The following is a 13800-nucleotide window of genomic DNA, read 5'->3' on the forward strand; positions in this document are numbered from 1 at the left end:
AAGAATGATATATGGCCATTTGTAGGAAAGTGGATGGACCTTGAGGGTGTCATGCTAAGCGAAATAAGTCAGGCAGAGAAGGATAGATACCATATGTTTGCATTCATAGGTCTAACAGGAGAGACCTGGCAGGGGACCATGGGGAGAGGAAGGGGGAAAGAGAGCAGGGAAGAGTGAGGGACACAGATCAAGGGAGACTTCTGAATACTGGAGACGAACCATGGACTGAAGGGGGAGGGGGAAGGGGGAGAGGGGATGGTCGTGGTGGGGGGCACTTGTGGGGAGAAGCACTGGGTGTTATATGGAAACTAATTTGACAATAAACTATTATAAAAAAAGAAACAAACGAGACACCCTCTCATTTGAATGTTGGTAGGGCATCTTCATAATAGAACCATAAATTTGTTATTTAAAAAGCAACATACAGGCAACACACAAATAAGACAAGTTCCTGATATAAATTTTCTTGGTAATTCTTCCTTCTTTTCATTCTTTTTGCAGGACTTAAAAATATAAAAGAACATGAATTTTATAGGTCCTCTAGAAGAATTATGCTATAGTCTTGGGAGCTATAAATGTTAGGGAATCATCTCAAAAGAATAATGTGAAATTTTAAAAATGATTTCTGAATAGTATTATATCTAAACTTCAAAACTGGCAGCCAAGATGAGTTTAAGAAGAGATAACAGTCACAGGGAAAAAACTGCAAAAGAAACGTGAAGGTTACTGACAAATTGTCTCAAAATATGAAACTATTAGAATAATTTTAGCCACATTCAAATTCTATAAGCTATAAGGCACCTGGGTGGCCCAGGCAGTTAAGTGTCCGATTTCAGCTCAGGTCATGATCTCACAATGTGTAGGTTTGAGCCCTGTGTCAGACCCTATGCTGACAGCTTGGAGCCTGGAACCTGAGCTTGAGACTCTGTGTCTCCCTCTCTTCTCTTTCTGTCCCTCCCCTGCTTGTACTCATCTCTCTCTCTCTCTCTCTCTCTCTCTCAAAAATAAATGAACATTAAATTATTTTTGATATAAAAATATTCACCTAAAAAATTAGTCTCACAAAGTAATTCCTAATTCTTCCTCACATCCACTGCCACCCTGCTTCTTTTCGTATAGCAAATTTGCATACCCATGGCATATTTACCTTAGCTGTCTATTATCTAAATTAGCATTGCTAGGCCATATCATTCCACCTTGTTCTAAAATAAAGTATTAAACTGCTTCCAAGGCATGGATAGTTCGATGTCTCATAAGCACCTCAAATCTATTATAAACTGACCATGTATTATCTTCACCACTAAGGGTTATGTTCCTTTTGTGTGTATTAGTATAGTTAAAGGCAAAGACACCATCTATCCAAGCAACAATTTAGATATATGACTCTTATCACTCAGCATCGCCAGCTATTATAAGATGGAGTCTGCTCAAGTCTATGAATATGTATTAGTATGCTCTAATTATGTCTGGAATTCACCGAAATGGAGAAAATTTGTAAAAATCTTATTTTTCTAAATGTATTTATTTTGATAATGAGCCTGAAAACAGAGAAGGGGCAGAAAGGAGGAGGAGAGAGAGAGAGAGAGAGAGAATCCCAAGTGGGCTCTGCATGGATTTCACAAAACATGAGATCATGACCTGAGCCAAAACCGTCAGATGCTTGGCTGACTGAGCCACCCAGGTACCCCTAAAAATCTTATTTTTTATATTGTTCAATCCTAGTTTCTCAGTGAATAGAAAATATCCAATTCTAACATCATAGCAATTTCATGCTTTTTGGTAAAAAAAAAAAAAACTTAGAGGGAAATACATATTTTTGCAGGCATATGAGGTATAAAAGTACTTATCAAATAATAATTAAAAAATAATATTAACTTTCATGTACTTACTACCTGCATTCAGAAACAGGACATTTCTAGTTTATTCAATGGTCATATTAAGCTCCTACCACTGATATTCCCAAATCTGCCTTCCAGAGACATCTGCTTTCCTGGATTTTGTAAGCACTCCTTTACTTTTAATTGTCACATAGGCATGAATCCCTAAAACTAAACTGTTTAGCATTTCCTGTATTTGAACTTCCTATACATTGAGTCACACCACAGGTATCCTTTTGCAACTTCTTTTCTTCACTCAAAATTACATTTTTTGCAATCATCTATCTTTATGTGTATCACTGTGTCATTCATCTTTTTAATTTAAAACATTTTAAACTTAATTTTGAAAGAGAGAGAAAAAAATGAGTACGAGAGGGGCAGAGAGAGAGGGAGACACAGAATCTGAAGCGGGCTCCAGGCTCTGAGCTGTCAGCGCAGAGCCTGATGTGGGGGTGGAACTCACAACATGGTGAGATTATGACCTGAGCTGAAACTAAGAGGCGGCCGCTTAACCAGCTGAGCCATCCAGGCGCCCCTGTCATCATCTTTTATGCATAAACAATAATTGTGATTTTTGGCTTTGCTGTCTAGTTGCTTTGTCTGTTTTTGTGGGGATTTGGCAAGACTCAAAACCGTTGTGTGCACCACAACTCACCAGAATTCTGTGTTTTGACATTCCAATTTCATATCAGCAACTATTAAAATGAATGATTTAATGACATGAACACACAAAGTATCTAAAGTTTTTGGATTCTTTTTTAAAACTCAAAGACACTTCAGTTCACCATCTTCCTTTAGATGAACACAGATAATATTAATATTTTGCCTTAGATCAAATATGCTAGCTTAAAAAAACTACACTGATAATGAATGACTGTTGTGGAGCTCTGTTCTAGTATAAAAAATCAACTCCTAGGAGAGAAGTGTGTACATGCAGACATGTAGACAATCTCCTAGGGTCAGCATGTCATGATGGTTAAGTATAGACTGGAGCCAGACTGCTTGGGTTCAAGTCCAGCACTGCATGCTTTAAGAAATTTTGAATTCCCGGAAGCCGATTTACAAATTCTCTGAGTTCTATTTAAAGTCACTTAAACTATCCAGGCCTCAGTTGTTTCATCTATAAAATGGAGATAGTAATGATATGCTTTCCTCTGAAGAGTTATGGTTAGACACAGTGAGTTAACATATGTAAAATGCATAGAACATTGTCTAGCACTTAGTGCTGTGTAAGTGTTGGCTAATATTATCAACTATTTTTTCATTAGGATCTCCACATTCACTAAACATAACTCTCATATCCTGAATATGAAATTAATAGAAGCATTAGGAACAGAAACCTGTGGTTGGCCATGTAAAACTTTCAACTCATTACTTTTAATCCTGCCCTTTCCAATGTTAGGCATGCTTCATATCAGCAAGTTTACTAAGGGTGAATTGAAAAAGGATCCAGAGAGAAAAAGGATCAAAGTATTCACCTCCCTTTTTAAAAAGTTAATTGCCCAGAATTAAATTACTTTGTGTTTGGGCCATGTGACTTAAAGTAGAATTTTAGGTTTTATTCTGGCCCAGCTATTTATACTGTGACATCTGTAGATAACTTCAATTTCTAACCCAATTAAAATATGTAACTTTCTCCCCAATTTTCCAGAATGTTCCTTTTTTGCTTCATAAATGAAGACTTTTTCAGGGACTCATTATAAGCAAGAGGCCTTTCTCTGACTAATTCCTAATCACTGGCAGATTCACATTCCCCAAGTGTTTAAAGTAACTTTAAAAAGAGCAGAAAGAGATAAGTCTTGGCATGCTTCAGGAAATTTTGAATTCTCAGAATGCTGATTAACTAGTTTTCAGAGTTCTACTTAAGGTACATGAAAAAATGAAACTCCATTCCTACCCATTTCATGACATTCGTTGTGATTACAGGAGGAAAAAAAACCCCTAAATTAAACACCTTCATTCGTTACTATGTCTTTTGAGCTCTTTGTCCCTTTAATCAGTGAAACTTACTTTTAAAAATTGGGAGCAGGAAATTAACCTCGTGACTCATTTTTTTTCACAAATTGTAGCACAATTTCTATGCCTTTTTTTCTTACTTACAACATCATCAAATTAAAATTCTCCTGGGATGTCTCTAGTCTTCTCATCTTCCCACCTTTTAATTCTAGGCTGAGACATCAGGCTACCTCCTAGAGATGTCAAAAATTGTTCTGTGTAAACTGGTGAGCAATTAAGTGCAGCACACCATGGGATGTCCCCCATACAAGACCCCTCAATCACGCTTGAGCTGAAGCCAGTCACATTGCCTGCTGATCACGTCTAGTCACCTTCCACGCAGGGGACAGACTTCGGAGTCATTCCTTACATTTTTGTGTTCTGTATCTGCCACGGGAAAGAAAAAAGGCATAACGCCGAACAGGGCAATGTCACCAGGGGGAGTTTTCATACAGGATCTGTGTTACTTTTAGTCTTCTTCTTTTTTTTAAATATGCTGAATACCAATGACAAAACTAAAACAGGTGGACCAGTGTTGCATACTTAAATGGGCCCATTTGTGAAAGTATCCAAGACTTTATTTGAAAGACTGACAGGGAACAAAAATGAACAGAAGCCTGAATTGGGTTCCACTGAGGTATGAAACAAGGAGGAAGGACAATGGGTATAACTTCTTTTGTTTTTCTCATGAGTGAATTCAGTAGAACCTAGCTAGCTCTCCTCAACCAACTTCCTCTCCCTCCTGGGCAACAGCTGACCCGTATTTCCTGGCCGCCCTTACAGCCGGATGTGGTGGTGCAGCCATTTTGGATAGGGACTGTGGGTAGAAGTTATATGTGCCACTTCCAGACCTCGTACGTAGGAAATATTCTCACACCATAGCTCTTCCTCCCTTTTTCCACCTGCCTGTTGAATATCAATTCCCAGGATGGCATTGGAAACCTGGTGGGCCAGGAACAGAATCACTTCCCTCCATCTTATTCTCTGAGAGACTATATGGTATACATTTCTAATTGAAGGTCAGAAACATCAGTGAGGGTTTTATATGAAGGAGAAACGAGCTCTGTATTAAGTTACAAGATTCTGAGATTTCTTGCTTCCAGAGATTATTGTTAACTAATACAGGTAGAGCCCTGGCAAATAGAAAATGCTTCTGAGTAGAAGTATGCCTATAATATGTATTATTATATTCAGAACTCGTTGTTTAAAAAATTACCTTAAGGAAAAACTACTTATCTAAGAACGTATACATACACACTTGCATACATATGTGCATATAGGAATATTCATTCACTGAATAAATGAGCATGTACAAAAATATTTTAAAAATGAAGGCGTGGTTTATACATACAAAGGAATACTACTTGGCAAGGAGAAGGAACAAAATTCTGCCATTTGCAACAACCTGGATGGAACTAGTGAGCATTATGCTAAGTGAAATAAGTCAGTCAGAGAAAGACAGGTATCATATGTTTTCACTCATATGTGGAACTTGAGAAACTTAACAGAAGACCATGGGGGAAGGGTAGGGAAAAAAATAGTTTCAGAGAGGGAGGGAGGCAAACCCATAAAAGACTGTTAAATACAGAGAACTGAGGATTGATGCCGGCGTGGGAGGGGAGAAGGGAAAATGGATATTGAGGAGGTCACTTGCTGGGATGAGCATAGATGGTCTATGTAAGCAATGACTGAATCATGGGAATCTACTTCCGAAGCCAAGAAGACGCTGTATACACTGTTTGTTAGCTAACTTGACAATAATTAAAAACAAAGCAAAATAAGCAAAACAAAACGCTAGTGTGTAAGTCACATGGCATTGTGGCTCTGTTGCTCACCACTGCACACACACTCCCACCATGCTGCCTGGCACATAGGATGAACACAGTGATAGTTTTGGGATACATACACACACGCATATTTCAGCTGAAGATCCCTCTTCTGTCTCTCCATTCTTTTCCCAGGAGTCCTCATGCCTCACACAAGTTCTACTCTTCTCTCTGAGCTCACACTCTCCATCTTATCTCTACCTTGAATGCTACGTCTGCATTTTCAATAACAAACTTTTATACCACATTGTCTCCAACTCTACATTGGAAACTCTACACTCAGCATCTCCTCTCTGCTTTCTCAAAAATAAAAATCATTTCTCTGTACCTATTTTCTCTAATGGTATAATTTCCTACCCTCCGTGCCTAGAAAATGGGCATTGTATCTGAATTCTCTGCCTCTCTGAAACCCCCACAAGTAACCTATCACTAATTCTGTACATTTCTCCTATCTGGTACCTTCCATACAAATTCTTCCCTCCTTTCACCTCTGTCAAGGCTACTCCCAGGTTTCTGGACTAGGGAACTTGGATGTGGACTTTTGCAGTAGTGTTTGATACCTACCATCAGAGCTGTCCCCTCAATCCATTTTGCAGATTTCCCCTAAAAGGGACTTTCAAAAATCATCATCATGCCCTATTCTGTGACTATTAAAATCTGCTTTCCATTACTTAAAGTACACTGTGTAAACTTCTTAGCACTAATAATGTTATTGAGGTCCGGTCACAATAGTCCCTATCTCTCAAAATTAAGTTTTCAGATTCCATGAATCTCAGTTAGGGAAAAGGTCAGTGAATATCATCCAATCCAAGTATCCCTCTGATTTTGAAAATAATTCTTCAGTCAAACTTACTGAATGACATTCTTTGTATAATATTTATACTTTCTTTACAAATATCCTCATTACATTTTCCTCCTCTTTAGATAGATATTTATTTTCATTTTTAGAAAAGAGAGAGTGGGGAGGGGCAGAGGGAGATAGAGAGAGAATCTCAAGCAGAGCATAACCCCCATGACTATGGGATAATGACCTGAACTGAAATCAAGAGTTGGGTGCTCAACCGACTGAGCCACCTAGGCACCCCAATAGCTATTTCAATAAGAAATGTAGGGGCACCTGCGTGGCTCAGTGGTTTGAGCATCACGTTCTTGATTTTGGCTTGGGTCATTATCCTAGGATCATGGAATCAAGTTCTGCCTTGGGCTCCCACTGAGCTTGGAGCATACTTGGGATATTCTCTCATTCTCTCTCTCTCTCTCTCTTTCTCTCCCTCTGTCTCTGTCTCTGTCTCTCTCTACCTCTGCCCCTCCTCTGCTCTCTCTCTTTCTAAAACAAAATTAAAAATAAAAAAAATAATTCAGAGACTATAACTATTTCCTTTTCTTATTCCCTTTCTATTTCATGCCTGAATTTAGCACATTTTTCTTATTCTGAACTCTTAGCTCAGTTCTTATCTGTATGAAACTTTTGAAATGACTCATACATTACATTGTCAATGTCTATTGATTTCTGGTTTAAACTGTTCCCAAGATATGCTTTCTCTCTCCAGATAAGCATTTTACTTGTTTATAAATAAATACAGTCAATCTTCATTATTCACAAATTCCATATTTGCAAATTTGCTTACTGATTAAGCTTTATAGCCCCAAATCAATAATTGCAACATATTCATGGTCATTCATGGACAGGCACAGAACAGAAAAAAATTGAGTTGTCCATGAGGACATTCTAGGCTGAAGTCAAATAAGGTGACATTCGGCCTTCTTGATTCAGCTCTCCTGCTACCAGTGTGTCTTTTTTCACAATCTATTTAGAGCCACATTTTTCACATTTTTGTGCTTCCTGTTTGAGATTCTGGTGTTTAAATGTCCCCCAAGTGTAGTGCTGAAGTGCCCTTGTGTTCCTAAATGTAGGAAGGCTGTGATGTGTCTTATGGAAAAGTACGTGTTAGATAAGCTTCACGCAGGCATGGATTATAGTGCTGTTATGCATGAGCTCAATGTTAATGAATGCATAATATGTATTAACTAATAAATAATCTGGCTTTAAATTGAAATACAAATACAACAAGATTACATTCTAATGAGCTGATGAAACTATTATGACCAACAGATCCCAGGAACTACATCTGTATTTCCCCCAGGAGCAATGGTTCGGTGGTCACTAATTCAGTGTGTGTGGTGATTTTATAGAACGTTAAGTACTGCAACTAATGAGACTGACTGCTTGTGTGTGTATGTGTCTGTTTATATTGCATATACACACATACATGTGTGTGTTATGTATATATAAATATGCATATACGTGTATAAATATTTTATATTTATGTATATAATTAAATATTCATACAGTAGTGAATATAAAAAATGAATACACACATATGCTCTATTTAAAGAGACAAAGAAAAAAAAAAGAGGAGGATATAGGAGGGAAGGTGGAAAGAATGGGCGAGAAAGGGGACGGATGGGAGAGAAAGTTCATGCCTTAGGTGTTCCTGCATTGCCATCACGTTCCCTGAACTGAGTGCTCCCTCCTAGGTGGTACTGAATATGCACAAAAATGGTAGCAATTGCATCCATAAATTAGTATGAGTATGAATGATAATAAATGGAATGATGATAGTGACACATTTATACAACACTCATAATGGGACAGGCTTTGTGGAAGTACAATTTTGTAGATTACTTCCTCAATTCCTAAGGTTTGAGTGAGATTCTATTTTATCTTTATTATAGATAATGAACAAAAAGTTTAGAGAACTTAAGGCCCCAAGCAGTCCACAGATAGCTGTGGTGGAAAGGAATTTAAATTGCACTGACTTCAGTGGCAAACCAACTATTTCCTACCTTAACTGACCACCATCTGGCTCCCTAATTCTAAATTTATAGAATTTAGCCACCAGGTAAGGTGGCCACCAGGAAAGCACTGGATACCAGAGCTGAGCTATAAATCTGATCTAACGCTTGTCCGTGGTTTTTTTTTTTTTAGGTCTGGTCACTTTTCAAATAAAGTTTTCTTTTTTCTTTTTTTTCTTCCCCTCCCCTGCCCTCCCCTCCCTTCTCCTCTCCTTTCCCTTTCTTTCATGGACAAAGTCAGGGTTACTCATAGAGAAGAATGATTTCTGTTACTGATCCTCTCAGATGTCTAAGGACAAAGAAAGAAATAGGTCAAAACCCAGACTCCCATGAAAATGATAAAACTGATTGGGGAGCTTTCTCTTACATTACAGAGCCTACATTTTGAAGTCAGATATATCGGAGTTCTAATGGTAGTACAGCCTTTCTTCAGCATTACACAGTCGTGGCCAGTTAAGATCAGTTTTCTTGTCTGTAGGGAATTACAATTATTAATAGAAACAGTTTTAAAAGAGTTTCCTATTGCCTCCATTCATCCTCAGGTGAACTAAATATTCCCAAAGTGCCAAAATCTTTAAAAGTTTTATAACCACAATGGTTTTTTTTTAGAATATGATAGAAAACAGAAGAAAAACAAAGACTAAGATTTAAAAAAAAATAATCCACCAAATGAGATGGAAACTTTCTATTCTAAAATGTTTTTCCCTCAAGTTAGATTGGAGGGGCATAATTGAAGAATGCTAGCAAATATTCATTCCTCCAAGCAGTTACAGGCAGCTTTGACAAGCCTAAGAAAAACAAAAATCCCAGAAGCTCAGCAAAACTCCTCCTGTCCACCTCCCACGTCTTTCACTACAAAGTCTGTTACTTAAGGAGCATGTAAAAATTACTCTGAAAAGCCCAGGGCACATTTGTTTCTCTAAACTAACAATAAAAAAATTTAATGGCTTAGAATGAAAAGATTTTATAGAAATCCTAGATATTTTACTTTTCATGAATGAGCAGAAAAGAGGGCCTCATATACTCCCAGATAACCTTTGATTTATCATGTTTTCTAATGACTTTGTAAGCTCACCTATATACCCATCCTACAGCTAATCCACCGTAGTAGACCACCCTCCCTGTTTGCATAATGCTGGTAGAGCCCAGGGCCACTTACCCACTGTTGATGTCATCAGCCCTGAGACTTTTTCCAAGAATATCACCGTCACTCATATATCCACCAACGTCAACTTCAGAAGACATGTCCAGGTCACTGCTTGCTTTCTCACTCATGTCAATCTGTGATATGTTTCCCAATCGAGAGACAGCTGCTCGACGGAGAGGCGTTGTGTACATGAACCTCGAGGGGTCCGTGTGGATAAATCGGCTGGTACCACTGCGAGGGTAGCCAGCCCCCAGGGAAGGGGCATCTCCAGCCTGAAGCCGAGGACATGCCTGACCCAACCTCCAGGTCATGGGAGTGGGGCGGCCTGTCAAGTTGGGTATGGTCCTTCCGTTCACCTCTGTGGTCACAGTGCTGTCAAATGTTGTCTCCAGGGTGCTGTCAACACAGTGAAGCAATCACTATACTCTGATTCACTTGGTATCATAGACCAAGAATACAATACATGAAGACAGGAAAGGCTAGAGTTTCTTAGAAGTATGTCATTTTCATGCAAGCCAAATTATGCATTCATTGAGAGATGTTATCAGCATTTGTTATGAGATTCAAAACACCTCTGCAGAGGTCAAAATGTAGGAGGACGTTCATTTGAAGTTTGTTTGTTTTACTTTTTTGCTTTCAAAAGAAAAGCCATCATCACATTTTAGATAAAGCAAATTTTTATTTTGCAGTTTCAACAAATTCTGAACCTAACCCTTTGAAGGCTTCCCAGAACTATTCTGGAAGTTGACCAAAATTATCTTTGACCAGTTCCCTACTCTCCCCTCCCCCCTGCCAGATGCACTGCAGCTGTAACTTCTGCTGCTGTTCTGTGGTGCAGGCATGGGAATCTACCTAGTAGTGATGGTGGCAGTCTCAGTAGCTAATTCAGTTTGAATGGGACATTCTACCAAAGAAGACATGGAGAGAAGAAAAATGTCCCTGGGTATGTGCCAAGAAGTTACCAGTTGAATGTCATGTAAAATTTAAGTGAGAAAATAATAAGGGAAAGTTAAATTCTTTATCATTATAAGAAGTTAAGTACTTGGTTGTCATTTGTCTTTATTGGCCCAAAGACAGGTAGAACTGAGTAAAAAAAACAAACCTGTGGCTTATCTGGGTCCCACGAAGACTGGACATAGTTTCCTCTAAATTTTGCCTCAAGTCTGCTATGTTTTTAACTGTTCTCATTCTTCTTGTTTCAGGATCTTCACCTAAAAAAGTAACATAATAATGAATTATTATTCAATTAGGTAAATCATTTCCCGGTCTCAGAATAACTGTATACATAGATAAGTAATACAAATACCTCTCCTTAAAAATAAAATAATAGGTAGGAAATTCCAAATGCCTATTATCTGAAAATTTTAATTCTCCTTTCTACAAATAAAATGTGAATAGAAGCAAATGTAACATTACAATTAATAAATTGATGATAAGAAGTGATGATCATCCAATAATACTTTATAGATTCGTGACCTTAATCATTGCAAAGTGACAATGATTAATTCAGAAATTCAGTGTATAGTACTCCATATTACTGGGCTTAATTTAAAAATCTGAAATTATTGGGATTCTAATTATCCCCATAATTACTTATTTCTAGTTATAATCAGAATGATAAGATAAACTACCTTGTAGCAATTATACACTTGGATTCTGGGGAATAAGATAGAGGCCTTTTCTTACAGATGCAATACCTTTGTAAGTCTTTTATTTTATTAGACTCATGGATCAAAATTCATAACATTGAATGGCTTTATTTTTCATTCGTTCTTCACTTTCTACAGGGACTCACAACATCCATATGTGGCATTACAGTTCCAGTCGAGTTCTTGGCATCTAAAGTCAGCATGTGTTTAATAGGCAGGAGACAAGCAGTTTTGCCAGTGTGACAAATGCTGGCTGTACACAACCACTACCTATCATTTGGAGGCAGAGGTGCCAATAAACCAGTTTGATCATGCCATGTAATACCTTTTAGGCCAGTGGCCATTTGAAATGTGTCTTTCTGGATAGTGAGAAAAACATGGGGAGATGGTAGAGGAAGTATAGTTTCTCTCCTGTTCAAGTCAGGCTCAGAAGGATGTTCCATGATGGGAAAATGAAGGACAACGAAGGAAAGATGGAGGAGGAGAGGAAGGGAGGGAGGGGCATCGATTTAATAAGGGGAGGGAAGATATGAAAAGGAGAGGGGTAGAAAGGAAGGCAAAGGAAGGAGATGGTAGGAAAGAGAAGGAAATGAAAGCAAAGGAAAAAGAGAAGGGAGAGTGAAGGTAGAAAATAGCATATATTAAACTTCAGAATGAAGACTATCACCATAGACAAGTCAAGACGAATATCTACAATCTCTTTCAAGAATAGGAGAAGATATTTAATGTGTTCATTTTCTTCCACAGAATTTATGCCAGATTAAAACACACACACACACACACACACACACACACACACACACCCCAAATACACCCATTTAACATTTACAATATAATCACAGAGCTAATAAGAGTTTCAGAGAATGTGTTCCCTTATCTTAGCCAGTGAGGGAACTCATCTATGCCTCACATGATCTATGCCTCACATGCGTGATAGCCATGTGCTTCTGCCTATAACCTCTAATATTGAAAAGGCTTCCTCTTCGGGAAGAGATGGCTCCTTCTATTAGAAAATTCTAACTGTGAAAACATTTCTGAGGATGAACAATTTGCCTCCCTTTCATTTCCATCCAGAGGTCTTAGTAGCTCTGAAACTGACAGAACAACTTTATACCACTTTTATCATGGCAGTTAAATACCAGACGACACAATGGCTGATTCCTGTATTTTCTTCTTCAGCCAAACATTACTGCATTGTTCATTATTCCTCAACCTGGATGGCTGCCAAAATGACCATCATTCTGCTTCCAGTCTGTAAATCTCTTTTAAATTTATAAATTATTAGAATGAATAAAATATGTTTAACAGTAGCATTATTATTTCAAACTTGAAAGTATAAAAAAGGTCCTTAAATATATTTTCAAGAGAGAGAAAAATATATGTTGTACCTCATGTATATGGCATCAACTTTTCCTACACTAACTCAACTCACTCAATACTTTACCTTATAAATTAACATCACTTTACAACTCAGAATTGTTAGTAACCCTTAAAATTCTAATCATGATAATTCTGGAACTTTTTCCCATCCTTCTCATAAATATAATACCATATTTTAGAAGTGGGTAGAAAGCCTACCTTTTACTTCCAAATAATCTGGTAAAACCCTGAAGATAAAGAAGGATTTTGTCAGGAAAATCTTAAAGGGCAGAATATAATTACAGCCAAAGAAAAGACAGAGGTCAAGAAGAGACCTTACTCATAGTGAGCAAAAGAAATATTGAAGAATGGGACACAATTGGAGAAGCACTAAAGCCAGTATCAGAATATAAGATTCCATACAGTAATAAACCTAAGTTTCTAAGTGATGGTAAGAAATGACACATCTTTTTTACATTTATTTATGTACTTATTTTGAGAGAAAGAGAGAGGGAGAGAGAGAGAGAATCCCAAGCAGGGTCTGCACTCACGAACCACTTGAGCCCAAGTTGGAAGCTTAACCTACTGAGTCACCCAGGACCCCCAAGAAATGACGTCTTTCCTTCTTTTAATTGTTTAATGTTTATTATATTTGAGAGAGAGAGAAAGACAGAACTCAAGCCAGGGAGGGGCAGAGAGAGAGGGAGACACAAAATTTGTCAGCACAGAGCCTGACGCGGGGCTCAAACTCATGAACCACAAGATCATGACCTGAGTCAAAGTTGGATGCTTAACCAACTGAGCCACCCAGGTGCCCCAGGAAATGACAATTCTTAAAGGAGGGAAGTGCTGAGATGACCTTTACTGGAAGGAGGAGGGGATGTAGTCACTGACCTTACATGAGGGGGCAGAACAGACCTTTACATGTCCCCTGTCCCTGGTCCCCTTCCCTCTGTGAGAACTTCTGCACTGTAATCAAGCTGCCTCTCAGCTACTTGTTAACTCACATAATATTAATAACATTGATATCTTAATTATTTTCAACATCTTTTTAATATAAATTATAGAAGCACTATATTTTCAGACATTCC

At 38.0% G+C, this 13800-nt stretch overlaps 1 protein-coding gene across 1 annotated transcript in view; it reads right to left on the reverse strand.

The window, feature by feature from the left end:
• The window catches only part of NAV3 (neuron navigator 3), an 821156-nt gene that overhangs the window by 155877 nt on the left and 651479 nt on the right, over positions 1-13800 (reverse strand). Inside the window, exons 11-12 of the mRNA XM_029954939.1 lie at positions 10804-10912; positions 9714-10097 (exon numbers count right to left, since the gene is read on the reverse strand). Coding sequence (XP_029810799.1) covers positions 9714-10097; positions 10804-10912 — 493 coding nt within the window. The remainder of the gene's footprint in view (positions 1-9713; positions 10098-10803; positions 10913-13800) is intronic.

This window comes from Suricata suricatta, chromosome 10 (assembly GCF_006229205.1).
Source record: "Suricata suricatta isolate VVHF042 chromosome 10, meerkat_22Aug2017_6uvM2_HiC, whole genome shotgun sequence".
Lineage (NCBI taxonomy): Eukaryota > Metazoa > Chordata > Mammalia > Carnivora > Herpestidae > Suricata > Suricata suricatta.